The 26,895-nt window shown below is 35.5% G+C and overlaps 1 protein-coding gene across 2 annotated transcripts in view; it reads left to right on the top strand.

Annotated features, from left to right (window-relative positions):
* LOC114052277 (UPF0505 protein C16orf62) overlaps nt 1-26,895 on the top strand; it is a 119,341-nt gene that overhangs the window by 27,532 nt on the left and 64,914 nt on the right. For both annotated transcript variants that reach the window (XM_027874815.1, XM_027874816.1), the window contains exons 10-17: nt 6,553-6,649; nt 7,546-7,593; nt 10,315-10,408; nt 13,908-13,985; nt 15,375-15,497; nt 20,884-20,930; nt 23,044-23,155; nt 23,867-23,983. In XM_027874815.1, the coding sequence (XP_027730616.1) occupies nt 6,553-6,649; nt 7,546-7,593; nt 10,315-10,408; nt 13,908-13,985; nt 15,375-15,497; nt 20,884-20,930; nt 23,044-23,155; nt 23,867-23,983 (716 nt within the window). The remainder of the gene's footprint in view (nt 1-6,552; nt 6,650-7,545; nt 7,594-10,314; nt 10,409-13,907; nt 13,986-15,374; nt 15,498-20,883; nt 20,931-23,043; nt 23,156-23,866; nt 23,984-26,895) is intronic.

Raw genomic sequence — 26,895 nt, 5'->3', positions numbered from 1 at the left:
ATTTTATATGTAAAACATATAGAGCTGTTCTACTTCTATCCATTTTTTGATGTGTTCAGAAAAATACATCATTAATAGATTTCTGAATAGATTCTATCTTTTAAGAACCCTAGAGATTTTTAAATGGGTCAGGTTAATTGGGAAAGTAATTTGAATTTGCTTCACGTTTTTTGAACACAAGAGAGTTAGATGGAACTAGATTTTATTTGATACCAATTTATTTTGTCTCCACCTGACGTTTCTAAAATCCTTCCTGATTCCTAAGAACATTTTTTTGCTTAATGTATATTTATATATATAATATAGAATAATTCAAATAGGTTTAATAATAGTGGCTAATATGTATATTTATATATCCTAAATTCTTAGGAAGAACGATCTGTGGATCAGTCTATCTCAACAGGTACCCCTAACCTATCAATTCTTACCTATTTACTCAAATGAATCTATGATTTTATTTAAGTGGGTATTTCCTCCATCAATACAGATGGAAGATCCCAGTACATCTCTGTCTGCCTATCTGGTCCATATTCTCTTCTGGGGGTGTGTTCCTTCATTTTTCTTGACATTTTCAAAGATACCAGTGAAGTGTATTGGTTGTCCACTGGTTATCCCTTATTATTACTGCCTGACTAGCTCTCCTTTTTTGAACATCAGTTTCTTTGATGATCTTCTTTAATGTTATAAATTAATTATAATGATTAGGCATTTGGTAGCGTAGAATTTAACAAGTTACTTCTTCCATTTTTCCTTAGCCTTTTTCTCTTTTTCTCGCTACATTACTATTTTATAAAATCCTTATGTAGGGTTCTGTCCTGGGCCCTCTTTTCTTCTCTCTCTATACTGCTTCATTTGCTGATCTCATCAGTTCCCATGGATTTAATTACCATCTGTATGTTGAAGATTTCAAATCTACCTATCCTGCCCCAATCTCTCCACTGGCTTCCAATCTTGCTTCTTGAACTGTCTTTCAGACTTCTAAAACTAGATGTCCAGTAGACATCTTAAAGATTTAAATTCAACATGTCCAAACTAGAACTCATTATCTTTCCCCTAAACCCTCCCTACCTTCCCACCTGCATCTTCTGTATTACTGCAAGGGGTAACACTATCCTCTCAGTCTCTCAGGCTCATGACCTAGGAGTTTTCCAGGACTCTACTATTTCTCACCCCACCATATCCAAGCTATTGTGAAGGCCTATCACCTTTGCAGCATCTTCCAAATATGCCCCCTTTTCACCTCTGAAACAGTTTACCACTCTAGTGCTGGTCCTCAGTTATCTCACACCTTGTTTATTGCAGTAGACTGCCTTGGGTCTGCCTACTTCAGTTCTCTCCCTACTTCAATCCATCCTCCTTTCATTTTCCTGAAACGCAGGTCTGATCATGTCACTTCCCTATTCAGTAAACTGCAGTGGTTTCCTATCACCTTCAGGAGGAAATACAAAATGCTCTGTTTGGTATTCAAAGTTATGAATAACCTAGCCCTCTCCTACCTTTCCAGTCTCCTTACATCTTACTCTCTGACACATGGCTCTTCCATCCAGTGACACTTGCTTTCTGCTGTTCCATGAATGAGACATTTCATCTCTCAGCTCCAGGCATTTTATTTTCTCTGACTGTCCCCTGTGCTTGGAATGCTCTGCCTCCCCTGTTCTGACTACTGACCTCCCTGGCTTCCTTTATTCCAACTAAAATCCCACCTTCTACAGGAAGCCTTTCCCAATCCCTCTTAATTTTAGTCCTTCCCCTCTTTTAATTATTTCCCACTTATCTTGTATATAGCTTGCTTTGTATTTATTTGTTTGCATGTTTTCTCTCTCATTAGATTGTAAGCTCCTTGAGGGCAGAGATAGTCTTTTGTTTCTTTTTGTACCCCTGTCTTAGCACAGTGCCTGCCTGGCACATAATAGGTGCTTAATAAATCTTTACTGAATGAATGAATGAAAGGTAGAGGCAGTGCCTCTTCTTTATTTTTACATCTTGAAAGAGGGCTGAATTGGGAGATGATGAGATTCTGTAGGTGTAAATAAATCAGCCTAGTAGTAATGCCCTTTTCCTTTTATTCATCTTTGTTCTTGCTATTCTTGGTTTCACTTAATTTGCAAATCCTAGTACTCTTTCTTTGAAAGTGTTAGCAGTCCAAGATTGAGGTAGTATGTTTTAATGAAAGAGCATTGGAGGAGTCAGGGATCCAAGTCATTTTGTCTCTTGGATTCTGTTTCTTCATCTGTCATTTGAGAGAGTTGAACTCACTTTTGCAGACATTTGTTAAGCACCTATTTGGTTCCAACATTTTATGATTTTATGCCTTCCTAGTCACTTCTGGCCCTATGAGGTTGGTAACATGCATTCCACATTTTAGCTTCATATTCCTGTAAGTCCTGAATATTAAATGTGTTTTTGCAGATTGCTGATTGTGCATTATTGTGCTTACCAGATTGTTCTCAGATCTAATTTCCAAGATTAGAATGTTTGGCAGACTACAGTGGGGAAAAGAACTCTCAGAAATAAGTAATGTCTAGCTTTTCTGATAGCATTTAAAGACATTTTTGCTCTCATAGTTCATTTAGCCTCTTGGCTACAAGATTATTTCATGTTCAGTTCCGTTTTCTGGTGTTTTCCTAGAAGAATAGGTATATGTTATCTAATTGTTTTTGAAATTTTCCAGTATTCCCCTCTTCATTCCATTGAACTGTTCCTTTTAACCAAAAAAAGCAGTTAAGTAAAAATAGCTGACACAGTGACCACATCTGACAACATATGTTGCATTCCAACACCTACAAATGCTTGCATTTCTACTGTGTAGAGCAGGGTTTTTATTTATTTTTTTTTTATATTTAATTTATTTATTTTTAGTTTTCAACATTCATTTCCATAAGATTTTGAGTTTTGAATTTTCTCCCCCTCCCACTTCTTCCCCTCCACCCTGAGACAGCATACAATTGATATAGGTTCTACATGTACATTCATGTTAAACGTATTTTCCCATTAATCATGATGTAAAGAACAATTAGAAATAATGAGAGGAACCACAAGAATGAAGCAATAAAGCAAAACAACAAAGGAAAAGGAGATCTGGAGTTTATGAACTTTAAAAAAAATATTTTGGGGGCAGTTTGGTGGCGTAGTGGATAGAACACCAGCCCTGGAGTCAGGAGGACCTGAGTTCACATGTGGCCTCAGACCAAACACTTGACATTTACTAGCTGTGTGACCCTGGGCAAGTCACTTAACCCCAATTCCCTAAAAAAAAATAATTTTATAACTATAATTGGTTTCCCTTGTAATGTATATATTTTATGTATTTAAGAAAATTATTCTGAGAAAAGAGGTCCATAGGCTTTACCTGATTGCTGGGGTTCGATGGGGGTGTTGGTGACACAAATGATGTTCAAGAACACCTGTTGTAGAGGGTGCCACGTTTCAGGATCTGTTTTCCTGAACAAGACTACTCGCTACATTTAGTTAACTGTCAGATTCCTTTAGTTTTTGTTTTCATTTATATTATTGTAGTCAGATATATTGATTTTCTTATTCTGCTTGCTTTACTTGGTATCAGTTCATACAGATTTTCCTGTGGCTTCCAGAATTCCTAACAGTTAGTGTTATTGTACAATACCATTCCATTAGATTCATATATTATGGTTTGCCTAGCCATGTCCCCATCCATGCATTCTTATTTGTCTCCATTTTTTGCTATCATGTACACACATGCATACATACACATTTTATATACTTACATACCTCCTTATCCATATATATGCATACATATGTAGGATTTTCCTTTATGCTTCTGACTTCCTTGAGGTATATGATCAATGGGGAATTGCTTGGTCAGAAGAAGGTATATTCAAGCAGTTGAATAACTCTTCCCACAAAATTCCAAATTTGTTTTCAAAGTGGTTGGACCAATTTACAGTCTCATCACCATTGACTTTTATTATCTTTGCTACTTTCAAGGGTATGAAGTGGTAATACCTTAGTGTTTTAATTTTAATTTCTCCTATTAGTGATTAGAGTAATCTTTCATGTTTGTTGCTACTTTGCATTTCTTCCTTTGAAAATTGTTTACTATCTTTTGACCACTTACACATTGGGAAATAAATCCTGGTCTTATGTTTGTGTCAATTTTCTTTATATTTTGGATATTAGACTTATCAATGATATTTTATGCAGCATTTTTTAACAGTTGCTCTTTATCCTCGCTACATTAATTTTATTTATTCTAGAGCTTTTAAATTTTTTCACAGTTGAAATTGTCTTTCTTTTTTATGATTAACTCTTGTTTGGTTAAGAATCCCCCTTCTTTAAGTTCTAGATGTGGGATTCCCTCTTTGCTTTCTCCTTTAGTTTTTCTAGGGAGTGACTTTTTATATTTAGACATATGTTCTTTTGAAATTTATTATAGCACATAGGCAGCTAATTGGCATAGTGGATAAACTGCTAGACTTGGAGTCAGGAAGACCCAAATTCTAATACTACCTCAGACACTGATTAGCTGTGTGGCCTTGAACAAATCGCTTAACGTCTCTCAGACTCAGTTTCTTTATCTATAAAATGGTAATAATAACAGTACTTATATCTTGGGGTTGGCATGAGGATCAAATGAGATAATATGTAAAAGTACTTTGCAAATCTTAAAAGTGCTATATAAATGCTAGTTATTAATTATTACGGGGTATAAGATTCTGTGTTAAATATAATTTCTTCCAAATTTCGTTCCAGTTTCCCCATCATATTAAACTGATTTAGTTTTGCAAGCGATAACTTTTTATGTTCCAAACAAATTTCTAATTAACATGTAAAATTTTTTAAAAATCAAAGTGTATGCTAAGAACAGGTATTTCTTTCCTTGACTTTTGGTGTGTTGCACTGTAGCTTTCATTTTATATGGACTTATAGTTGTAGAAGGGTTCTATATGGTAGAATGTAGTCTCTTTGAGGCCAGGCAGATACTTGAGTTTTTTGTCTTTGTATTCCTGGCACTCAGCTAGTGCCATGCTAAATAAATGTTTGTTTTTCTCGTTGTGAATATTTGGGAATGGAAATTGGCAATAATGAATTACATTTTTCTTCTCCCCATATTTCCACATAAGCTCCATGTCCTGATGGAAAAACAAGCATAACTTCAGAATAATTAGAACAGGAAAGGAAAAATCTCTGCTCTTTTTTACTCAAGGATTTTTCTAGATATAATTTCAGAAATGTGATTATCTGTCCTTGAAAAAAATTCTCATCTTACACAAAATAACCTTTTTTTTTTCTAAAAGGGCCTAGTGAGCTATTTTCAAATTTAGTGTCAAATTTTTATTATTGATTAACTGCAGATATACACTTAGCATCTAATCTTTAGACTTAGTGCAACACATCCATAGTATAATTTCCAGTGTGTTTGAATTGTGTTAGTCAGAGGATGATGTAATGGAAAGAACCTTAGAATAGGGGACTGGAAACTTGGGTGTTAGTCCTTGCTCTGCCACAAACTTTCCATGTTACCTTGAGCAAAGCATTCTACATCTTGAAGCCTCAGTTTCCTTTTTATTAAATGAGAGTTGATCTGGGTGATATTCAAGGCCTCATGATTCTAAATTTCATGCTTTAATTATATGAAGGGAAACAATTCAATACTGACAGTTCACAAAGACTTCAAAAAATACTTCCAGGCCTCTTTGTCTATTCTTTCTAGAGAGAAGTAAGTACTTTTGAAAGTGATCACATTTTTCTGTATATTAGTTGGGATGTTTTCATTACTTTTTGAACATGGCAAATGTGGTACTTAATGTTGTATGAATGAAGCCTATCAAAAGAGTTCAATGTAGAAAGATGCTCAATATTATATCTTTCAATTTCAGGCAGCTGTGATTAGTTATTGTTATCTCCTGTCAAAGCACTGAGTTTTTCTTATTGATGAATATATCTAAAACTTACCACTCTAATCTTCTCTCACTAAATGCTAGGAACAAGGGAGAAAAATTCCCTGTAAAAATTAATTTGCTACTCTAAAGGCTAATTAAATGTCTCCTTTTTGGTTCAGTTTTAGATATAACTGGGTGCTATTATGTTTTGGAAGATAATTTAAAGTGAACAATTACACATTACTTTATTCGTTCTCTCTCTGAGAAACCTTTATTTAATGGTCTTTTGGTGACGTTACTCAGGCCCCAGGTGAGTAAAATATTAATGCGCTAGTGTTGGAATTCCATCTCCAGGTTCAATTCCACAAGGCTGTGGCATTTCTGGCTAATGTGATGCTTTCAGAAGTTGAAATTTCATTTTAAGCAGTTAAATACATTATAGATTTCTTAAATATTTCAACCTCTCAGGATGTATGTTTCCTAGTTTGCATTGTAGAAATCAATTACTTGTGGATGTAGAATATATCTGTGTCATTGGAGGAAGAAGAAGAGAGAAGAGGAAGCCAGAAGATTAGGATTCTTGTATCTCAGTTCTGTGTTTCATGGCAAAGATTTCACTGTGATTGAGTGTGCAGGAGCAGAATCCCTTATGTAGGAAGGAAAATTCTTATGGATATTCACTTTTGTATTGCAGATCACTTTTCTCCAGAGAATGTAAATGACACAGCCAAAGAAACTTGCTTAAATTGGTTTTTCAAGATTGCTTCAATCAGGGAACTTATTCCTAGATTGTATCCTTTTTTCCTGATCACTTTAAAGATAGGCCGAGAGATCTCTTCTGTTAACAGAAGTCATGTGATGAACATTCTGTGGAAAATTTAGTCATTGTTGCTTACCCAGTGGTTTGTTAGTTTAAAAATACAAGAAAACACTAAATTAGAAGCTCTTAGCCATCTGATGAAGAATATGACTCTGTCATTAACTGAATCTTAATTGCATAGTGTATTGCTTATGCCCTGATTAAGTTTTAATTATAAAATCCCCAATTTCCATTTTATTTCATAATGTAACGAGATGACATGATTTCCCAAAGTTTATTTAAAATATAATTTTGCAAATTAGAAAACAAAATGTAATAATAGTAATTGCTAATATTTGTGTAGCACTTTGAGTTTGTCGAACACTTTACATTTATTATCTCATTTGATTGTCACAACAATCCTGTGAGGTAAGCATAAAATTGGGCAGCTAAGTGGTACAGTGAATAGAGTACTGGGCTTGGAGTCAGGAAGACTCATCTTTCTGAGTTCAAATCTGGCTTCAGACACTTAGACTGAGACACTCAGACACTGTGTGACCCTAGGCAAGTCACTTAACCCTGTTTGCTTGTTTCCTCATCTATAAAATGAACTGGAGGAGGAAATGGCAAATCACTCCAGTACCTTTGCCAAGAAAACCCCAAATGGGATCCGAAGAGTCAACCATGACTGAAAACGACTGAACGACAAAAAAAGCATAAAATACACAAAATATCTGCCTACTGAATTCTATGATTTCTAGAAGTTATAGGTAGCTAGAGTAGGAGAGTAGCAGCATTATTTTAATTCATAACCAGTTTTGTTTTCTCCTCTTCCCTACCAAGGAGGATATCCCATAAATATTTTTTCCTTAAACATTTTTGTTGTAGCTATGTGGAAGCAGCCATCCTGAACTGCAACAAGTTTTTGTCCAAAATGTAAGCATAGTGCCAAATGTGTAGAACAGCAAAAATTCTGAAGCATAGTAATTATATTTTTGTAACAAATTTGTTGATGCTGTTGTGTAGGCTATAGTTCTACTTTTAGTAATGACAGTAAAATATTTTAATAAAGTTGCCAAATACTAAATAGATTATAAATTGAGTGCAGGAACTGTGTTTTGTATTACTTTATATCCCCCAAGTGCCTAGCACAGTACCATGCATAGCATAGGTTTCTGATAAATTTTTACTGATTTTATTTGTTATTCAGTTTAACTGGGTTGAAGTTGGATCATGGTATGTCTGGTACAATTTTTTAGGATGATGTTGGCACTCAGGAAACATTTGTGATGGATGATAACTTCCTTGGGTAGGAAACACCAGAACCATAGAATAAAGGCATCATTAGTAACATTGATTTACACTACCCATAAGCTAAGCCTGATGATAATGTATTCTGCCTGAGAGTGAAAGGCAGCAAAAAGACATGAACTCAGTTTGAAGGAAGAGGATGGGAAAAAATAATGCTTAAAGAGAAGGGAAGTAGAGTGCCAAACAGATGGAAAGAAACTAGTAAAGTTGTGAAAGTGAGATGAGGACTCAATTAAGACATTATAGAAATAAATCTTTTATATAAGTAGTTTATTGAACAGTAACAGTTATATTTATAGTTAGAAATAATTGATAGAATTATACCAATTCATCAAAGACATATAAAAATCTGTTTTGTGCAAAGCATTGTTAGGCTTGATCAAAGTTCAGTGATTAAAAATGGGACACAAAATGTTTGATAGAAGTTAGAATATAATGATGGCAAAAGAAAGATCTTTACAAAATGCTATAAAATTTTGGAGAGAGAGAGAGAGAGAGAGAGCTCTTTCATTTAGGGAGGTGGAAGATTAGTCAAGATTGTATGGAGGACCAGGCATCTGACCTAGGTCTTGAATGAAATAAAGTATTTCGTCAGGTAGAGATAGGAGGAAGTGTATTTCCGACTTAGGGACAAGTTATAAGAATGCAAGACAGGAGTGTGGAAAAGCAAAAGCCCAGTTTGGCTGGAATATTGAATTCCTGAAATGAAATGATATGAAAGGAGGCTGGAAAAGTAGATGGGGGCCAAATTATGAAGGGCTCTAAGTGCCAGGCTAATGAGTTTATGTTTTTTCCTTTATTATGGGCAGAGCAGTTAAAGGATTTTAAACTACAAAGTGACATGATCAGATCTGTGCATTAGGAAGATTATTTTGGCAGCTGTATGAAGGATGGATTGGATGAGGAAGCTTCTGAAGGCTAATATAATAGTCTATACCAGAGGTCTGGACTAGGTTGGGGCCAGTGTAAATATAGGAAAAAGGATAGATAGGAGAAAATGTTGAGGTAGAATCAATAAGATTTGGCAATCTACTGGATATTGGGGATTAAGAAGGAGAAAGGAGTCAAATGTGATTTGACCTTGGCCTGGAGCTTTTCGGTTTAGGTGGTTGGGAATTTTAGTGGTGCCATGAATAGAAATAGATAATTATTGTTGGTCAAGAATGACTTGGACGTGTTGAGTTTGAGGTGTTGGTTGTTGGAACATTAGTGTAAACATCTAAAGAGGGAGTTGGAAATGCAGGCATGGAATCCTGGAGACATGAGGGCTAGATGTATAAAGATGAGTCATTTGCATAAGAGGTGATCATTGAAATCAATAAGCATTTCTTCAATACCTACTATATTATGAGCGCTGTACTAACAATAGGGATGCATGATATTGCTCAAGGAGGGAGTATAGTCTCCCTCCTAGAGGAGGGAGGAGTCAAGGGCTGTGGATAGAGCATTGAGAGTTAATTTAGTGAATGGGAAAGAGAACACGAATAAATGAATGAAACTAAGAAGGAATAATTGAGGAGGCAAGAAGAGAACCAAGGAAGAGTTATATTATAGAAGCTGAAAGAGGGGGAATAATCAGTAGTATCAAATACAACCCGAAGAGCATTGGAATTTGTAATCAAGAGGTCATTTATGTCCTTTGAGAGAAGAGTTTTACTTGAGTGGTGCGGTTGAAAGTCAGATTACTGGGCGTTGGAGTGAATTGAAGAAGTGGAGGCAAGTGAGTATAGACCAGTCTTTTATTGTTTTTAATTATTATTATTTATTATTTTATTTTATTTTATATTTATTAATCATTTATTTTTAGTAAAGGAGAGGGGAGGGAAGAAGACAATAGCTTGAAGAAGATAACAGGGTTAAGGGGAAGGTGTTTTTCCCCCCCCTCTTGGCACAGGGAGAAAAAGTAGATAGGCATAGATTGAAGAGAGAGGAGGAATGATTGATAAAGCAAGGTCTTAGAGGAGACAGTTGGGGATGGGATTAAGAATACAAGCTTTACCTAGGGCATGGAGGACTCCCACCTTACCCTCAGAGACTGCTAAGGAGGAGAGAAGGAGAAAAGATATATAAAATTTTGAGGTATGGAGGGAGGGAAGAAAATCTCAGCAAAATCTCCTAGGGGTAAGGGTGAGTAGGCTTGAAAGGGGTAAAGGATTACAATAGTGGGGGGGGGGGGCGTGGAATGTGTACCAAGAAACAAAAACAATATCTTTTAAAAGTCTTAAGATATTTACCTTGATTGGTGCCAAAAATTTAAATAAGAATTCTTAATTTACATAAAAAAAGATATCATTTTTAAATCTCTGTGTGTAATACTGACTTTTTTGTTCCTTTTACTTCTAACAGAGGAATTTCAGAATGTCTCCCACGACTGACATGTATGATTAGAGGAATTGGCGACCCTTTGGTTTCAGTATATGCTCGAGCATATCTGTGCAGGGTAGGCTTTGATTTAATGAGTGCTATTTAAAATGTATGTATGTGATGTTTCCTTGAATGCTCACATTTTTCCGCTGCCACTTCATAAGTCATTGAAAGAATGACTTTATTAGCTGCTAATTCTAGTAAATGAATCTTTAACAGAAAGTACTCCTTAAGCCATGCTTGTTGTTTGAAAAATTAATTTCACAATAGTGTAACTTGATTAACTAATTAAATAGGATCATAAAAATCAACTTTTTTCTGGGTTAATTTTTTTCAGTTCTTCCCAAGATAGAAGGCAAAAATAGAATCCTAAAGACTACGTTTTCATTGACACAAAAGACATTTAAAAAACCCAATGATTTTTTATTTGGTGCTTTTGTGTTCGTGTTGAAGTAGAGACTTGGGAACAACATCATTGCTACTTGCAAAGTGTGGAGACTCCCTTTATTTAGGACAGTGTGACAAGATGCAAAATCTGTCATGGCATTGACTCTATGCTTTACTTGTGAATCAGCCCAGGGTTTCAGTTTGCCCCTCAGTTATGGGCTATGTTGATTGTAAAGTACTTGAAAACCCTCTAGTTCTTGAAGTATTTAAATATTTCAGTTTCCATTTAGAAATAAAATGTTTTTGGCTAACCTCTGCCAGGTTTCTCTTGTAGTTCAGTGAACAATTTTTGCTGGTTTTATCAGCATCGTTATTATTTTAATAGTCCTAAAGGTTTGTGACTCTAGTTCCATTCAACAAGCACTTAATTAAGTATCTACTCTGTAACAGGCTCTATGTTGGGTGCACAGGGTACAAAGACAAAAGTGAAACACTCCCTGCCCCCCCCCCCCAGGGCAATATTCTATGGATGGAGATGGTAGCCCCATGTTGCTTTGATAGAGAAACTGTTTCATTGGTTTCTTTGGCTCAATATTTTCATAACCTCGAAGTTAATCTTTTGATGATGAGCCTCTTAGAATTTAGCTTGGTTGGATCTTGACTCTGTCAAGACAATGTTCCAAATCATTCGAGCTTGATAGGACCTACCCCAACTTGTGTTTTGTTGGCATAGCCTTGGAAAACCTAGGGTCCCTGCTAAGCCAAGTAGAGACATCACAATAATGGTGATATCAGCATAATAAGTTTTTAAAACAAACTTAATGATTAATGAGATCCTGGTGAACATTAAAATACTTTGAGAACAAAGCTATAGTTTATATTATTAAATCAAATAGATTTAAGTCTATAGGTTTTGATTTTGTCTTTTTCCAGAATATATAGCAATACTGGGGTAAGTGTTGTCTCTTAACTGGTCACAAAAGGAATCAGATAATCACAATTGTCCTCAGAATAAATGAGATACCCACTTTAAAGGAGACCTTTAAAGATTTTTTTTTTTAAATACTGACAATAGAAGACACAAATAGGCACTTTAAGGTTGGGATTTTTTTTTCCCTTTGTAATATGTCCATATATTTCCACCCCCTTAAAGCATGTGGTGTGTTTTCATAACCTACATGGGAATGTCATGTATACACAATGTTTTTCCCAAGCTGCTGAGTTTTGAATTTATTAAGAATCAAACAGTCCCTTAATTGGTCAACATTTACTTAGCACTTACTATGTGCAAGGGATTGTACTGGGCAGTTTATCACAATAAGCTAATATATTTAAAATGATTCTTCTTGTACCTTAATGCTGTTTCTTGCTTATGAGAAATCAGTTAGATGAGGGGGGGAACCTTGTTCTTCTAGATTTATATTATCTTAAAGAAGTGAGGAAAGTTAGGAAGTGATAATGTTACAAAGTATCTTTTAGTAGTCAGTAGTGGCTGTAACTTTAAAATATTGCCTCTCAGGAGTGAGAGACTAAATGGTGATAAAGATAGATCCTGCCTTTGATGTCCTAATAAATCTAGGACATAAATAAATTCCCCACATTGTGTAGATATAAAGGCTTTTTAATATTAAGAGTGTAAGTGATAGCCCATTAATTAACTGGGGAATAATCTGAGACAGATGTAGAAAGCCCTAGTGTGGGAGATGAACACTCTATCAGTGCTGCACTGGGGGAAAGTGATCCTGGCCCAAAGCAGAGTCCAAGCTACTCATTTGCTTTCCTTGGGAAGAAACAAACAAAAGATTTGAGTGGGTAGAATGGGGGGTGGGTGTAGGGATGGGACTGGGAAGCTGTTTATAAAAGGAAAGTATGATTAACTTTTCTTCTTGAGTCATATCTCTTTCTCGTTTTTTTGTGCTACTTGTTTGCAATTCCTTTCTTGGCTGCTGATCGTGCCTAACAGATAATTATTCCCTCTTCTATGGTATGATTAAATCGAATTCGAGGCAGTCAAAATATAATGCAACTTGATGTAACATTTCTCTTTAGATGTTTTTATTCTGTGTTCTTATCCCTCAACGTTTCACTTTTTATATACATTATTCATAGGGGCTAGTTGATCTTGAGGATCAGCCTTTCTCAGGTGAATTCAAAGTGATTTACAGACTTTGTCTCACTAAGCTTCCTGTTGTTTCTATTGAACATCCTCAATTCACAGAAGTTATTTTTCGTGTTGCATTTTAGTGATAAAACTGGAATTTTCAAATTGCTTTGATTCCCAACTTTATCAGCCACTTTTATGTGGAAAGATCTCAATTTCATGTAGGTTTTTCAGTTTGCCACTCCTACTTTTTTAATCCCACACCTCTTCACATATATGCTAACACACATTTATTACATACCCTATAATTAACTAGCTTATGTCGGCAACTACAAATTTGAAAGAGCTGTTTTGAAGAACTGATTCTTGTAATTATTGGATTTATACTGTAATAATGCTTTACAATATGTTTTATGTTGAACATTATTTTTAAAAAAAGTAAAAATTTACTTCTCCAGTGATGATTCTGCAAGGAGCTAATTTGGTGTAACAGAAGGAATTAATTTAATATTTGAAGTGATGTTAAGCTCAACCAAAATACAATGTCTTATCTCAGCATGGAGGGAACCCTGAGTTCACAAAGCCTATATCATTCCAGTGCAAGCTCTGGCTGATTGTATCAAGCAAGAAAAGCTTTGATTGTGAGACTAGGTATAGACTGTTAGAAAACCAGTTTAGTTATTTTTTCCACAGAATTAATCCCAGAAGTTTGGCCTCTAGGAAGTGGTTAGACTTTTTTTTGGGGTGGGCAGTGGTGGAGAGAAGGGAAGGATTGCCATGGCAGTTCACTAAGATGGTCTGCTAAGGCCTACCAAGGTTTGTAGTTTACATCTCTAGAGGAAGTAACCACAGCAATGAAACATTTAAGTAGAACTTGTAATGAAGGTCTCTCCTGGTTGCTTGGTTATCTTATTAAAAATTAGAGACATTAGTTGTATTTTCTCTAGAGGGAGAGGATATCATAGACAAATTAAGCAATATATTCTACTTTGGAGTTCTCTCTTTATTGATTGGTTCCTTAGATATCTGTTTGTAAATATAAACTGCTAGGAAGCTCAAAGATGATTTTACTTTGATTTGTCTGTAGGTTGGGATGGAAGTGGCTCCACATCTTAAAGAAAGTCTAAATAAGAACTTTTTTGATTTCCTCCTTACATTTAAGCAGGTAAGAAAACTAAAAAAAAAAAAAAACCACCCTAATTAATGGGTCAATTATATGACAAACTTATTATCTTATTAGTCAATTCAATTTTGTCTTCCAAAATGAAAATGCTTTATAGCCTTTAAATTGAGTTTATGCTGAGAAATTGTGAAACCACCTATTATTGGCAATTAAAATGTATTGATTATATTGACCAAGTATAGGTTATTAAAAATGTATGTGTTAACAGGACTGATCTCCAGTTGATTAGTTTTTTTCCTTAGCATCTTCTATTTTTTTCAGTTTACTAGCCCTGCAGTATATATTTCCAAATCAAATGAGCTAAGTGAGGTTGGAAACTTTGGGCATATTTTTTCTAGCTTTATCAGGACAACTGGAAATGGCCCAGGATACAATGGGACACCTTGGCCCTTTTAAGCTAAGGTCTTTTCAGGTTCTCACCCAGTTCACTCTGGAGCTCATAAATTGGACAAAAATAGGTCCCTGCCCAAGCATGGTTATTTTTTGGCCCTCCTTGGTCCCAGTGAATATAAAGAGTAACTGTTTCTCTTTTGGCCCGTAACCCTGAGGGTCTTCCCCTCCCAGTTTGATTTTCATTTTTTTTATTTAAGGGGCCATCCCTTGACTCACTTCTTAAAGAGGTCTATTCACTGAATGGGTGTCACCTCACTCAAAGTGAGAACCTGAAAAGATTTTAGCTTAAAAGAGCCAGGGTCTCCCATTGCATCCTGGGCCATCTCCAGTCATCCTGATGAATATCTGGCACCCAGATGACTTTGGAGGAGAAAGTGAGGCTAGTGCACTTGCACAGCCCTCCCTCACTCAAATCAAAGTCAATTGCAAGTCATGTCATCATCTCCCTAATGTCTTAGTCCTCTTCCAGAACAAAGGACAAACACAAAATCTAGCTTTAACAACTGGAGAGAGGAATGTGCAAAAATATCCATATAAGTATGCATTATTCATTTATTATTTTTTCTCTTTGGTATATTTTCTAGAAAAGTAATATGTGTGGGTGTGTGTGTATACACACACATGCATATTTATATTGCTGTCTAGGTCAGTCATGTCCAACTCTGTCCATTGGGTTTTCTTGGCAAAGACACTGCAGTGGTTTGCTATTTCCTTCTCCAGTGAATTAAGACAAAGAGAGGTTAAATGACTTGCTCAGGGTCACACAGCTAGGAAGTATCTGAGGCTGGATTTGAACTGAGATCTTCCTGACTCCAGGCCCAGCCTTTATCCACTGAGCTATCTAGTTGCCTCATCTACATATTAATGTACATAAATAAATTTATCTTTATACTACCATTTATATTAATTTAATTAATATAATATATATTTATATGTAAGTAAATATATAATTTTTATGTGTGTATGTGTCTCCTTTAGATTCATGGGGATACAGTTCAGAATCAGTTGGTGGTGCAAGGGGTGGAGATTCCATTGTATCTTACTTTGTACTCTCCTGCTATTGACTGGATTTTGCAGTGCATTGCTTATCATGCTCCTGAGGTAATTTCCTTATACAAATACTTTAAAATGAAATTTCATAGATAATACACTATGATTATTATTATTATTTTTTTTTTGATGAGGCAATCAGGGTTAAGTGACTTGCCCAGGGTCACACAGCTAGTGAGTATCAATCATGTGTCTGAGGTCGGATTTGAACTGAGGTCCTCCTGACTTCAGGGCCAGTGCTGTATCTACTGTACCATCTAGCTGTCCCCACTATGATTATTTTTAAACTGGATTTTTTTCTCTGAAGAAGGTATGTTGTCAAAAATAACCTTGACACATCTTCTTTGAAGCATTTTTAATACTTTGCACAGATTCCGGATTTGGAGTTATATTTGTCACAAGAATGATATGGCAGTTGAAAGTAATTTAAATACTTTAATATTTAAAATTTTAATTAATTTAATTAATATTCAAATTTAAATAATTTAAATGAAGGTGTTGCTATAACGAAATGATGAGTTGTTCCTAATTCTGGGGTAAGTGAACGTTAAAAATGTAATAAGTGTCAAGAACTAAACTTCCTTTAGGTTCTTTCTTATTTAATGCCAAATAAAACTGACGGGAGTTTAATCTAAGAAATCTCTGGTGATTGAGAAGAGTCAAGTCATAGAACTTTGTGAGGAAAGGTTCCTTGCCACACAGCCTTCCCCACCACCTCATGCTGAAGTGTTCTTTTCTCCCTTTGAACACCCAAAATATTTATCATCACCACCAATGTGACAGCTATGTAAGGTCTTGTGGCATTTCTGCTGTTGTCTTGAATAGTTATTTAAATCTTCTTATTTTTATTTAACTTATTACATGCTTGTCTTATTATGCCAACTTAATAATGAATCCTTTGAGAGCAAAATATATCTTAGACTTCTTATTACCCACAGCATCTAGCATAGTATAATTAGCCTTGCACATATAGGTGTCCAATAAATATTTGTTGAATTGAATTATGTTTGGTCATTGTTTTAGCGTATAGTATACATTTTTTCTCATCTTCAGTTTTCATTCTTTGAATTTTAATAGAGTCTTAGGTTTTTGAAGATTTTACTATGGAAAAAGATGGCAGCCCTGTATATTCAGTAGGGCACTTAAGATCTCGGAATAGTGGTAGGTGTTTTTGAAAACCAGGGAATTTTGTTTCCCATGCTTTAAGGAAAAACAAATTGGCATAATTTATTCTGTGAATATTTCAGCATCTACTATTTATGAAGCACTGTGGAGTACATAGAGAAGATAGACATTGCCCTTGCATAGTTTATGGATTTATTAGTAAGGAAACATATATAAACACAAATAATTATGTTACATGGTAAATTGTGAATATAAAGTAAAAGAAGAAGAACACAGTGTTAGGTTAGTATATAGGTAGAAAGAAGTTACTTTTGGATGGGGAGGATGATAAAAGAAGGCTTGTGGGAGGATTAAAAAGAACAATGTCACAAGGTATTCTAATTTTTACCTTAAGCCTGAGTCACACAGCTAGTAAGTGTCAGAGGCCTCATTTGAACTCAGGTCCTCCTGACTCCAAGGCCAGAGCTCTATCCACTGTGCTACCCAGCTGCCCCACTACTACATCCTCTTGACTAGTCTTCTTGATGGTAGGCTCTTTTCCCTTCTACTATATCTGCCATATTATTATCAGATTAATCTTATTTTCTTTAATTAATTAATTAAGCTTTCTTTTTTTATCACCACACCTTCCTTAAAAATCTCTAATGACTACCTATTCCCAACTATATCAGGTCTGAGTTTCTCTTCCCTGTATAATTGATTCTGCTTTGAATAGAAGAATTGGGGAACCTTTCATGAAGCCAGGACAAATGTTTTATCATGTAAATAATTCCCTCCCTCCCTCATCTCAAAGGATGTCAGTGGGAACTTAGAAATCTTTCCTGGAGAAGAGTCATCTAGGAAATCATTCATATTCTAGAGTGATCAAAAATTATATCTTTGATGTACTGTTTGACTCTGAATGTGACATGGCATCTTGTAAAAAATAATTGGTCATATTTCACAAAGTATAGGAATAGCGCAGGTAGAATTAAAACATCCTTAGTACAACCCTGAAAAGTAAGTACTATTGTTATTATTCCAGTTTTGTAGATGGAGAAAATTATGTTGAGAGATTAAGTGCCTTGCCAATTTCATACAGATAGTGGTAGTCTGAGGTACCATTTGAACTCATGTCTTGCTGACTCCAAGACCAGAACTTTATCCACTATGCCACCTTGCTGGCTCAAAGACAAGGACTATTTTTTGTCTCTTTATCTTCAGTACTTAGCACAGTACTGTGTACACAGCAGGCACTTAACAAATATTTATTGAATATAATTTAATACCAAAAAGAAGTAGCTCAAATTGAAGCTGAGTATATTTAAATAACATAGATAAGCCTCCACTTGAAGAAAAATATGATCCCCCAGATTTGAATTTAAAAATCAGATAAACCAGGAGGGAATTATTTACATGATAAAACATTTGTCCTGGCTTCATGAAAGGTTCCCCAATTCTTCTATTCAAAGCAGAATCAATTATACAGGGAAGAGAAACTCAGACCTGATATAGTTGGGAATAGGTAGTCATTAGAGATTTTTAAGGAAGGTGTGGTGATAAAAAAAGAAAGCTTAATTAATTAATTAAAGAAAATAAGATTAATCTGATAATAATATGGCAGATATAGTAGAAGGGAAAAGAGCCTACCATCAAGAAGACTAGTCAAGAGGATGTAGTAGTGGGGCAGCTGGGTAGCACAGTGGATAGAGTTCCGGCCTTGGAGTCAGGAGGACCTGAGTTCAAATGAGGCCTCTGACACTTACTAGCTGTGTGACCGTAGACAAGTCACTTAACCCTGATTGCCTCACCAAAAAGCAAAACAAAACAAAAAAAAAAGAGATAATAGTAATGTAGGTGTTCAATGACAGGGCTTAAACTAGGGTGGTGTTGTTGGAAATAAAGAAGTAACAGATACAAAAGACATTTCTTAGGAAAATTGGACAATATGTGGAATGAAGGACAGAGAACAATTCTAGATTGATTTAAAGGTTTTTGTAGTTAACTCTGATACCAAAAGATTTAATTCGTCAAATCTTTTTCCTTCTTTAGATATGTTTACCCTATGGTACAGTCTTGAAGACAGATAAGAACTTTAGTGAATTCACCAATGGAATTCTGTTATGTTGAAGTCATGTTGTAAATTCAATTTTTAAGTTCACATAAAAGCAAATCAAAGCATATCTTTGACAAAGAATTAGCCTGGAGTGTTGCAGCATTCGTGACCTTTATTTTTTTCTTAGGCCCACAATTCTCTGATTTGCTTTAAAAAATAAGACAAGAAACAGTAAAAGTGAAATATAAGAAATTAAAAGTCATCTTTTTACATACTGTGTTACATATATAATTATATATAATTACATATATAATTTATGTTGAAAATAATAAATTTTGTGAAATTTAGGATGCATTAACTCTAGATTTGTAGAAATGACAGTGGCTCTTGTCTTTAGGTCATTGTATGAATTTGCCCTTAACCTCTCTCTCTCAGCTGTAGAAGTATTAAGTGACATTATCTTATTTGTTAAAATCATTTTTCATGAAGTCATATCTGTGAAGGTATTGTAAAAAGTCAGTGCAAGCCTATTAACATTATGTACTTTAAAGAAATATTTAGAAAGTTAAAGTTCACAATGAAATGTTACAAGACAGAGGCAACAACTTTCCCTTCCTATATTTTTTTTCATATGCTTTATGCCCCTTCTGAGCCTATCCAAATATGTAGTATATAGGACAAATTGACCAAACTGCAGATTTTGCAGTGGTTTATCACTGCCAAAAGATTTCCTTAAATTGTAATCTGTTTTGAGCTAAAGTATTCATCTTGTTCTTGCCGAAGACAATCAACTTTGTCATCTTTTCAGATGAAGAACTTTTGGCAAACATGCCTACGATCGAGACATAGGTTTTTGGCTACATTTATATTTAGAGATATTTGTATTTCCAGAAAGAATTCAAATGCTTTCACAATCCTTTAGTGGGATATATTCTAAATACATACACATTTTATTCAAAATTGGAAAACATATTCTCTTTGTAGCTAAAATAATTCGAATTGCTCAATGTGTTCTTTTAGAAGTGGTGTGCCAAGTCTTCATTTATTCACTTCCTCTTAGGGGACAGCAAGGAAACTATACTTACAGGATACTACCTTCCCTTCCTAATTGGAGCTCCCCAGAAGCTAGTTGGTACCTTCTGCAGTGCTTGATTCAAATTCAGATACTTCTAGTAGAAGTCACTTTTTAGAGCATGGGTGGAGACCCTGTGGCCTCGAGGCCACATATGTCCCTTTAGGTCCTCAAGTGTGGCCCTTTGACTGAATCCAAACTTCACAGAACAAATAAAAGGATTTATTCTGTAAAACTTGGACTCAGTCAAAAAGTCATACCCAAGGACCTAGAAGGCCACATGTGGCCTTGAGGCTGCAGGTTCCCCACCCCTGTTTTAGAGCCTTAGCCTTAGTTAATCCTAGTTAATACCAGATTATTTGGTATTATTTAAGAGTCAGCTGAGGATAAGAAGCAGGACTTTAAGGAGTTGTACTAAGAAGGAGGTAAACCTTTTGATCCATGATTTATATAAAAGTATCTACTCCTTAATCTAGTTCAACAATATTTATTAAGTGTTGGTAGGAGAGGTAGGACAGCATTACAATTTTGCTTACTTCATATTTGCCTAGGGTGAATCTTGGCAATACCATTCAAGATTTTTTTGCATTCTCCTGGTAGCCTCCCTTAGACCCTTCCCTTAGAAGATGCTTTTCTTTTTTTTTCTTTCTTTTTTTTTTTTTGGTGAGGCAATTGGGGTTAAGTGACTTGCCCAGAGTCACACAGCTAGTGAGTATTATGGGTCTGAGGGCACATTTGAACTCGGGTCCTCCTGACTCTATCCACTGCACCACCTAGTTGCCTCTTTCTTTTTTTTTTAAGTGACTATTTTGAGGTCGATTGTCTTAAGAGCTTTTTCAATTATTCAGTAATCAACAAGCATTTGTTAGGAGTGTCCTATGAGTTAAGCACTATTCAAAACTATTGGTTATAAAAATGTATACAGAAGAAGTTCTTCCACTGAGTGCCATGTGGAATTGGTATCCAATTAATTTTCCCCTTCATTTAGGTTATGGGGAGAATTGGGAAGAGGTCATTGGGAGGAGTAGAGTGGGAAAAGAGGAAGCATCAAATGAGAGAAGTAAGGTAATTTTTTTTTCTGAAAAAGAGACATAGAATTTCATGGTTTAATTACACTTAGAACACTTAATTGTACTAGAACTTTACTGTAAAGAATGGTACATTTGGTTAACTCACCTCTAAACTCTTATTAAATGTTCACCTAGGTTCTGCTTACTGAGATGATGGAAAGGTGTAAGAAACTAGGGAACAAGTAAGTATTCTGTCATTCCTAGAGCATAAATTAAAGACTGAATCTTCTGTTCCAAGGCAGTGAAGTCCATTTGTGCATATGCTTGTAGAAGGGCTATATGAAACTCTTCCATCTGGTCAACCAGAAGCAATTTTCCAAACTCTTAACCTTTTTTTGATTGTCCTTGAAAGATATCAGACTTTATTTATTTTTTTTCTCATTGCTATTTTAAAGAGTATAAGCAATCATTCTTACTTAGCTAGAAAGAGAAATCATTACTACTTAATCAGGAGAGATATATAGAGGCAATTGCTTTTTGATGGCTAGCAGAGGGAATAAGAAAGTATCGCTCCTACACTCTGCCTTGCGTTTTGGTTATTTGCTGTCTGTTACAAAAGCCTTTTGCTTTGTTTTATGTAGCTGTAGAGTCTACTCTTGCTGCTAGATGCTGTTGAGGATAAAAGAGAAGTGTTAGATATGAACCTTGACTGCCAGGAGTTGACTGTCTGGTTGAGGACATGAGGGTTAAACATGTTAAATAGAAAATAATAAGGGGCAGCTAGGTGGCGCAGTGGATAGAGCACCAGCCCTGAAGTCAGGAGGACCTGAGTTCAAATCCGGGCTCAGACCAAACACTTGACACTAGCCGTGTGACCCTGGGCAAGTCACTTAACCCTGATTGCCTAAAAAAACAAAACAAAACAAAAAGAAAATAATATGTAATGCCATGTAAGATTAAGTGCCAAACTATGTGGTCTAAGGACAGTAAGTGCTTGAGACAAAGCAGGGAAAGAGATTGAGACTGAGCCGTTGATTTCCATTAGTATAGGTCCCAGGTGAGGGAATTCTTTCCACACAATGCAGGCTTCTCTACAACCTAGAGTCTTAGAGAGCTCCGTAGAGCACTGAGATGTTAAGTGAGCTGTCCAGAACCACAGAGCCCATATATTTCAGAGGTGGGATTTGAATCCAGATGTTGCTAGCTTTGAGGCTAACTTTCTATCCACCATGCCATGTTTCCTCTCATCAGAGTAGGAAGAGATCAAAATAAATGTAAATGGGATTCCTGGGTGTTTTTTTCTTTGCCAGTCCTTAAACAGAATCTGCTATTGGCTGCCAGTAAATATGACTGAGGATCATATAGCTCCTTGAAACCTTACTTTCTCTGAAATCTTTGAAAAGCATGTAAATAATATTTCTACTTTATAAATTGAAGCAGAGGGAAGTTCACATGGCACAAGTTCACATAGTAGTTTGAAGCCATGGCCAAAGAAAGATTTTGATGAAAAATACTATTTGTAAGCTAACCAATTTATTGTATACAGTTATGTGTACTGTGTGTATAATTGTTTGTTGGTTTTGTTTCAATAATACTGTTTTGAAGGGGCAGCCAGGTGGCACAGTGGATAGAGCTCCAGCCTTGGAGTCAGGAGGACCTGAGTTTAAATCCATCCTCAGACACATGATACTTACTAGCTGTGTGACCCTGGGCAAGTCACTTAACCCCGATTGCCTTACCAAAAGCCAAAAAAAAAAAAAATAATATTGTTTTGATAAATTCTACTATGAAAATAGAGTGCTCTCAAGGGAAGGATTTATCCCTGTGTACTTTATAATCTTGATTAAAATTTTTGTAAGTTTGGAAATGTGTTGATGGCCATCTTTAAAAACATGGGTAGGATCTAATATGATAGGGAAAATTATTAGACAATTATTAATTTAGTTTCCTTGTCATCATGGATTTATGTGGTTGTTTACATATTTAGAAATCAGATAACTTATTTTTTAGTAGCAATAAGGTAAAGTGAATACAAATTGGAAATGGAAAAGGTCTTTATTTTTGGTTTATCTAGCCTTCTAATTTTTACTTTGTATTTTCTTGAATATTATGTAAATAATAAATTGCCTTTTTTTCTCAAGCTATCGATAGTGTTGCCACTATATCTTTTTTTATTTGCATACTGACCCTCTGAAAGCATGTTTTTCTCCTAAGTTGTTTTTATTTTTCTTCAGTTGTTTTTTTTTAAGCTTTCATTAAATTGCTGTCAGTTATGTAGTAAAGCCCTGTAATTTGTAAATTAAAATGGCTTTCATCGATGGGAAGCAATGTTGATTGGTGTAATGTTTCTTGCAGTGCTTTGCTGTTGAATTCTGTGATGTCAGCATTCAGAGCTGAGTTTATTGCTACGAGGTCTATGGATTTTATTGGCATGATTAAAGAGTGTGATGAGTCTGGATTCCCCAAGGTAGGCTTTTGACTTAATGTTCAGTGAGAGAACAAATAAGCAGTATTTAGTTGATCACTCACAAGGGAGAGAATCAGGTGTTTTAGGTAACATAGTCCAAGAAGAATACAAATGTAGGTTCTATTCCTGTTAAAAAAGTAGGTGAAAGACGATTTAGATATTGAGTTTGTTGTACATCATGTAATTACTGTACATCTGTCATTCTAGTCCTAAGTTTTCTGGAGTAACTCTCCATGGAATAGTTTTATTAGACTTTGGTCCTAGATTTTTAAAAACTTTCTACCAGGGAGTAATCCTCAAAGACTGTCCAGTAGAATATTTTATTTAATAAAGCAGAAGGAAATTGATGCTGACTTTTTTTTTTTAGTTTCTCACAGTTTAAGCCATGTGATTCTATAGCAGAGATTTAGAAATGGACATTCAAAACAATAACCTTGGAAGTTATCAATTTTATTACCTTTATTTAAAAAACCTTACATGTCTGATTTAAAATCATAGTATTTAGAGGGGGAAGGGTGACCCTAACATCTAGTTCCTTATTTATACTGGTCAGAAAACAGAGGTCCAGAGAGGAGGACTTTCTAAGGTGTCATAGGAAATAAGTAGCAGAGCTGGGATTTGAGCTTAGGTCATCTGACTCTCAAGCCAGTATTTCTTCCATTATGTCACACTGTCCACCAAAAGTAACAGGATGATTTGATATTTTCTTAGCACCTCCTTTTTCGCTCATTGGGATTAAACTTAGCCTTGGCTGATCCCCCTGAGAGTGATCGACTTCAGATATTGAATGAAGCCTGGAAAGTTATCACTAAATTGAAGAATCCACAGGTGGGTTACTAGTCAAGACATCAAATCTACTTTTAACCGTGTTCTAACAGCATATGTATATTTTCTCTTGAAAAGATATAATCATAAAGTTATTTGCACTTCTGTTTTTAGTAGAAGTGCAAACCTTTAATTATTCTTGAGCTTATTGTACAAGTCTGTTATCTATGCAGATGTTTATTTGATTTGTGCCTATGTCTATACCCTATGCCATAAAGCCATGAAAGCACTAAAAAGTGTAAGAATATGTATGACTAAAGGCTTTAAAGAACTTCAGTATTTCTTAAAGCATCAGAAAATAATTTTTTGTTTACTAATTTTAAAAAGCCAACATGAAAGTGATTGAATAGGATTAAATAGATTGAATAGGAACAGATTCAAATCGTTTTTAGTAGGGAATTTCGGTTTCCTAGCTCCTACATAAAGACAGAAAAACCTCTGAATCTTGACTTCAAATTCAGGAATCATTACAACGGGCAGATTGATTTTGATTTCTAGAAGGGTATTGTTAGTCTTTACTTTATGATTTTGGGTTAGCTAATCTTAGCTGTTTAGATTTCAAGGTATTTATTTCTTCCTAGGCACTAACCCTACAATTTGCATAGCTGCTATTAGGTGAATGGCAGTCTGTAGATTAAGGGTTTGTGGACCATCTAGCTAGGCTTTTCCCACCTATACGTACCTGAACATAAATTAGTACACAATCTAGTCAGTTGTGCTTTTCTATAAACGTTTATTAAAATAACAAGCATATATATATATACATATATATACATACATATGTATTTGCCAATTATTGTCATTTATATAACATATTTTCAGAATTCTGTAATATAGAGAAAGATTTTCTTAAAAAAATAGATGAGAATGAAATCTGGTACTTCTGGGTAAGAGGACTTTTTTTTTTTTTTTTAGGCAATTGGGGTTAAGTGACTTGCCCAGGGACACACAGCTAGTAAGTGTCAAGTGTTTGGTTTGAGGCCAGATTTGAACTCAAGTCCTCCTGACTTCAGGGCTGGTACTCTATCCACTGTGCCACCTAGCTGCCCTGACTTTTTTTTTTTTAAAAAGACTGGTTTTCCTTATTTCATCCAGACTGCAAGTACAGGCCAGATTCCACTCCTGATTAGCACTGGAGCTTTGACCTATTCCATTTCTGACTTGGGCTGCCTCTTTAAGCAGCCTGGCGAACCCCTGGGGCTCACCTTATTGGTGGTGGATTTAGTATGGACACCTGATTGGCTTAGCGTGCTGCAGCTCAGAACTTCCTAACTCATGAGATTTGCCAGCCTCAAAATTCCTAGTAGGTGGGATTATAGGGTTGTACTAATCTGCCCTGTGAGGGAGCATTTTTAAGCGAACAAGTGATACAGGAGAGCATATAAAATAAAATAGATAATTTTGACTACGAAAGGTAAAAAACTTTTGTATGAAAAAAATTAATGAAGACAGAATTAGAAGATAAATGGTAGAGTAGGAAAAATATTTGCCTCACAGGAAGTCTGACATATAACATATATAAGAAATTCACATAAATATTTAACACAGATCAATTTCTTAATAAATAAGTGATGAAAAGATACAATTCCCTCCCTCCCTCTTCCCTTTTTCCCTCTCTCCTCCATCCCTTCTTTCCTTCCTTATGTTTTACATCACTTTTATTTCCCTTTCCCCTTCTCCTATCCAGAGAGCCATCCCCTTTAACAAAGAATAAAAAATAAAGGGAGAAAAAGGCAGTTCAGTACATCAGTGGAGTCTGATAGTGTAAGTAAGCTCTATTGTCATATGCCCCACCTGTGCAAAGAAGAGAGAGGGAGGTGAATATTCTCATTTCTTTAAGGCCAAACTTGGTTGGATATAATTACACAGTATTCAAATTTGTTCTTTTTGTATTTACATTGTTGTATTTTGACAAAGACACTTTCTCTAGCTGCTGGACAGGGAAGTCCTTTCCATCTTCATTATAAGGCCTTTTTCAGCTCTGAACTCATGCAGATTCAGTCTTAGGAGAGACTGACCATCTACAAAAAGGGTTAGGCTCATTTCCTTGCACAATTTAAGACCACAGTGCACATTGACATAAAAATTTAAACAAGCAGCAGCAATATATATACTCTTATTCTTTCCCAGGAGACTGATATTTAAAATACTGAGATATGATATTTTTGTAGGACTAATGAATAGGCCTTTTACATTTTACCTTAGCTCTGGTACTGTTCAAACATTTTTCTCTAGGTCCATGTCTTCTGGTGAGCCAAGCCAGGGCTTGGGCTCATCCTCCTGTCAATGGTTGTCTTCTCCTTCAAGAAATACTGTAGTGAATGTAGGAATTACCTCCCATAGTCCATCTAGCACTGGATGAGGATCCTAGGAACCCTGACCTCTCTCAGACTCACAAGATTGCCTTTAAGGCTGGACAAGCCTATCTTAGGATTGCTGTGTGCTCACATGTGCTCAAGGAAGGAAACCCAATGCTGAAGAAGCAGCTACGGCTCAGAGGGTCCAAGCTTAGCTCACTTAGTTGAACCCTTGGTTTAACTGCATTGTGGGAATAGTTGCCAACATATGTTGCCAGGGGGAAGGAGGCCACCCATCTATTATTCCTCCTAGGAAGTCTCAGAGTTGTATGATGCCACCTGGAGGAAGAGAATGAGCCTGAATCTGTCTTTCCTTTCTAACTGATGTAGCTCTCTGCATTCCCTGCACCAGTGGTCACTGGGTGGGGAGAGGATCAGAAGACTACCACCCAGGCTTTGCTAAATAACCTTGAGAAAACTTTCTCCAAATCATTAATAGTAAGAGAAATGTGAATTAAGACAACTCTGAGGTTTTACTTCATTCCACGTAAATTGTAAAAAATGAAAAGAAAAAAAAAGACGAAAACAGTGTCAGAGAGGTTATGGTAAATACACACA

This window comes from Vombatus ursinus, unplaced genomic scaffold, assembly GCF_900497805.2.
Source record: "Vombatus ursinus unplaced genomic scaffold, bare-nosed wombat genome assembly UNPS02014807.1, whole genome shotgun sequence".
NCBI classification, from domain to species: Eukaryota; Metazoa; Chordata; class Mammalia; order Diprotodontia; family Vombatidae; genus Vombatus; species Vombatus ursinus.
This window is presented reverse-complemented; position numbering and strand designations above follow the sequence as displayed.